This window comes from Portunus trituberculatus, chromosome 50 (assembly GCF_017591435.1).
Source record: "Portunus trituberculatus isolate SZX2019 chromosome 50, ASM1759143v1, whole genome shotgun sequence".
Classification (NCBI taxonomy): Eukaryota; Metazoa; Arthropoda; class Malacostraca; order Decapoda; family Portunidae; genus Portunus; species Portunus trituberculatus.
In genome coordinates, this window is record NC_059304.1 from 32,010,803 (window position 1) to 32,015,305 (window position 4,503).

Consider the following 4,503-nt stretch of genomic DNA (forward strand, 5'->3'; position numbering starts at 1 on the left):
AGTTATGGTGCCTCACACTGTGATGTGAGGCTGCTGGCGATAGAGGATGCTAAGTAATAAGAGAATAGTTAATTATCATAACTTGTAGTATTAAGGACATATGAACATTAGTAAATATATCAGTAAGTAACAGTAGTGAAGATGTACGGAAGTTAACTTAGATGCAGAGAGGTAGTGAGAGGGTTGTTTATGTGCAAAGACTGATGACGCTGCGCGTAGTATAGACAAGGACACAGAGGATCGCTGCTGATTCTGCAGGGGATGAAGAAATAGGTCAGCTGTCTCTGAAGGAGGCAGATTCTGTCTGGTCGTCAGTGAGAGAGGTGTTGCACTCCGCCCTCTGATTTCTCCATACATCTTATTCTGTCCAACGCCGACCCTCATTGTCGTAAGTGTTATTTTGTAGTTCATTTGCTATTTGCTACTCAGCTGAGAATTATTGTTAAGTTAATTGCTATTACACTGTGAGTTACAATACACGTATTATTGCTTTTGTGTCATTGTTCATGATACTGATTTGTTCATGATTCATGTTACTTATCACTGTGTCAGTGATTATTATAAGTGGGGCATTAAGAATTATCTGGTACATTATGATGTTTATATTGGTTATCCTTACGTTGCCTGTATGTTGTATTAAATGATTAATTATCATTATGATGGTTATATGTCTTATTTTGCATGTTTTGCTTACATTTCAATATTCCTCATACTGGTGTCAATTTGATTGTCATGCAGGTTAACCGCATTAAAGCGAGTAAACGACTGGTTCGTTTTGTCATCCTGAATAGGGGAGAGCGGGGCTAGTTGCATCGCGGGTAAGTTGCATCAGTGAGCATAACTGGCAACTCAGCGGCTGCATTAGGGTGACAGGCGGTTCAAATGTGTGTTGGTCAATGCGGACATCGCTGCGGCAGAGGGGGGTGGATTGCGCAAGTGCTCTTGAATTTATGAAAAATTTACTGATTTCGGCCTTGGTAAGTAATTTTTTTCGATTTCACAATTTTTCTTGTACCTCATATATATATATATATATATATATATATATATATATATATATATATATATATATATATATTAGTAACAGTGTTTTGAAAATAGCTATATAATTCTGTACTGTATGCAATTATTTCTCTTACAAATTTGCATTAGAATGACCGTTAGTATATATTTAGCTGGCGATCAAATTTTGGTTGCTGTGAGGGGGCAAGTTGAATCATTCGTGACGGGGCAAGTTGAATCATGATTCAACTTGCCCCATTAGTATATTTATTTCATTATTATAGTTAGACTATTCTTATGCATTCAACTCGTTTTATTTATTTCAGAAATGGTTCGGAACTACAAAGAAAGACTGAACGTGGGTCAGCAACACCCCAACTAATGCAGGAGGCTGCTGATTTTGTTCGAAATAAGAATAAATCAGTGAGAGAGTCCGCACAACTGTTTGGTGTCCACTACTCAACCTTACAACGATTTATTCACAAAACCTCTGGCAACACTGCTAAAACAATACACATGTAGGATATGCCAAACCAAGACAAGTATTTACATGTGAGCAGGAAGAAGAATTAGTATCCTATCTGAAAACAGCAGCAGCAATTTATTTTGGTCTTTCTCCGAGAGAAGTCAAGGAACTGGCTTTCAAATGCGCCAATGAAGCAAAGATAGAAATGCCTGATAATTGGCGCAATGATAAATATGCTGGAAAAGACTGGTTTTCAGGTTTCATGAAGCGACATGGACAAGAACTCTCAATTAGACAACCTGAAGCGACAAGTTTGTCCAGAGCTACAAGTTTCAACAAGCATAATGTAGAGTTATTTTTCTCCAAGCTTTCTTCTCTCATGGATAAGTATAAATTTGAACCTCAAGACATATGGAATGCTGATGAAAGTGGAGTGACAACTGTTCAGAAACCTCGTGCAGTGGTAGCAGTTAAGGGCACAAAGCAAGTTGGCTCTCTTACCTCAGCTGAGAGAGGACAACTTGTTACATTTTGTGTTGCTGTCAGTGCCATTGGAGGGTCTGTTCCTCCCATGTTGATATTTCCACGGAAAAACTACCATGATAATTTCATAAGGGATGGCCCAGAAGGATCAATTGGAGCCTGTCACCCTTCTGGATGGATGACACAGGATAACTTCTTACTGTTTATGAAGCATTTCATTAAGCATACAAAAGCAACTGTCGAGAAACCTATCTTGCTGTTGCTAGATAATCACCAATCTCATGTTAACTACGATGTTATCACATTATGCAAGGAAAATGGAGTGGTTTTGCTGTCATTTCCTCCACACTGCTCCCACAAGTTGCAGCCCTTAGATAGGTCAGTTTATGGACCTTTCAAGCGTTACCTGAGTTCAGCTCAGAATGACTGGTTACGGAGTAATCCTGGAAAAAGAATGACCATTTACGACATTCCTTCTCAAGTAAAAAAAGCTTTTCTGAGAGCTTCAACTCCCATTAACATCACGAATGGCTTTAAAGTCAGCGGCATCAGTCCTTTGAATACAAATATCTTTGATGACTGGGAGTTTGCTCCCTCTTCAGCACGTAAAAGTGCCATATTAACAGACACACCTGAAAGAAATGCTCTGTTTGCTGAAGCCATTAAGAAAAAAAAACAAAAGAATGATGTCAAAGAAAGAAAGCCACCAAGAAAAGGAAGCAGGAGTTTTTACACAAAGTTCGATCCAAAAAACCTGTTGAAAAGTACGACATATCCAGCTCAGACGACGAAGACTGGTATTGTCTGATTTGTGTAGAACCATATTCCAATAGCAGGCCCCGGGAGAAATGGATTCAATGTAGTACATGCAGAGGATGGTCTCATGAGGAATGTTTGGGAACAGATGGAGGTATATATTATATTTGTCATAACTGTGAATCTGATGATGAATAAATTTAAGGTTCATCGGTTCAGTTTATTGTGGATTTCTATTTTCTTATCATTTAAATAAACTCTCAAAAGTTATAGTTTGTTTATGATGCAACTTGCCCCGCAGATGGGGTAAGTTGCATCAAATATTTTTTTTAGATATATATCAAAATTAAGTATATAAGAAATGATTTTCATTAATATCTACGCATGTGAACTTGATGATGAGGTCTAGCATATTTATATACGACAACTGAATTTCACTTGAATGAATTATACACAATTCTGTAGAAGGAAATGTAAAATTTGATGCAACTAGCCCCGCTCTCCCCTACTACCTTCGCCCAGCGGCGATTACAGTTACGACAACGGTCTGCTGTGTGCTGGAGAAGAGAGCCGGGGATCCCGAGGTCTGGGCGTAACATCTGCTTGGTGACATGGTGTGACGCCGGAAGCACTCCGCTACACAGAGAGTGACAGAAGACAGGAGTGACTGCCCGACAGCCAGGCTGAGTAGTGGAGGAGTGCGTGTGTGTGTGTATGTACGTTTTGCCATCCGGCGAGCGGGGCCCCTTCAGGCAGCCAGGGAGCCTCGCACACTGTTGAGCCCGTGACGCCGGCCGGCAAAACAATGAGTGTGTGCGTATGTGCGTTCCACGGTCGAACGTCCCTCGCCTCCTGAGGGCGTGCGAGAGGTTGTAATCTTGCTGGTACCCGGCTGCCCGCATGGGAGAGAAGGGAAATGCTCTACTGTTCGTACAGGTGTTACGCGGCTCACAGCAGCTAAAGCTTTGTTACGCGCAGCGCAGACTGGAATCATAATCGAATTTGTGCTAGTGGTGATAGGTACAGGTGTACAGGTGTGTTACGTGGCTCACAGCAGCTAGAGCTGTGCTAAGCGGGGTGCAGTCTGGAATCATAATCGCATTTGTGACGTGTACAGGTGTGTTACGTGACTCACAGCAACTAGAGCTGTGTTAAGCGCGGCGCAGCCTGGAATAGTAATCGAGTTTATGATAGTGGTGAGAGGGCATCGTGCAGGTGTACAGGTGTGCCACGTGGGCCAAAGCAGCTGGCAGCTGGAGCTGTGTTAACCGCGGCATGTCATGGAATCATAATTGAATGTGTGGTAGGAGTGAAAGGGCATGCTGAATTAACAATTATTAGGAAGCACGTATGAACGTAGTGAAGGGACACAGTCGTTTGTTTCGTGCAGGTGTACAGGTGTCAAGCGCGATACATTCGGTGCGTCGTTGTTATAGGGCAATTTGGTTATCAATTATTAGGAAATAAGTACATAATAGTGAAGGGAACCAGTAGTTTGCTTGTGCAGCTGTACAGGTATCACGTTAATGGTTCGCGAAAGCAAAGGCTGTGGTAACCGTAGCAAGTTCGAGTGTTCATTATCAAGTTTTGTAGTGCGAGCTGATTGCTAACTAGTAAGAAACAGGCACAGCACAGCATGATGTCAGAGCCTGGAAACATAAACAGTGACATGAGGGAGGAGGTTGTCCCTCATGCCAAAAACAGTGACAGTTTGTTGGAGTTAGCTGATACACATGACACGACAGATGATGCAGAATCTGTAACAGATGGTTACCCATCAGAGATCTGTGGTGTGA

The 4,503-nt window shown here is 41.7% G+C and overlaps 1 protein-coding gene across 1 annotated transcript; it reads left to right on the forward strand.

The window, feature by feature from the left end:
• The first annotated feature begins 1,730 nt into the window (after positions 1 to 1,730).
• On the forward strand, positions 1,731 to 3,975 carry LOC123499967 (MFS-type transporter clz9-like). Its single transcript, XM_045248498.1, has 5 exons — positions 1,731 to 2,556; positions 2,785 to 2,861; positions 3,009 to 3,013; positions 3,230 to 3,291; positions 3,845 to 3,975. The coding sequence occupies exons 1-5, from the start codon at positions 1,731 to 1,733 to the stop codon at positions 3,973 to 3,975; spliced, it is 1,101 nt and encodes a 366-aa protein (XP_045104433.1).
• The last annotated feature ends 528 nt before the right edge of the window (positions 3,976 to 4,503 follow it).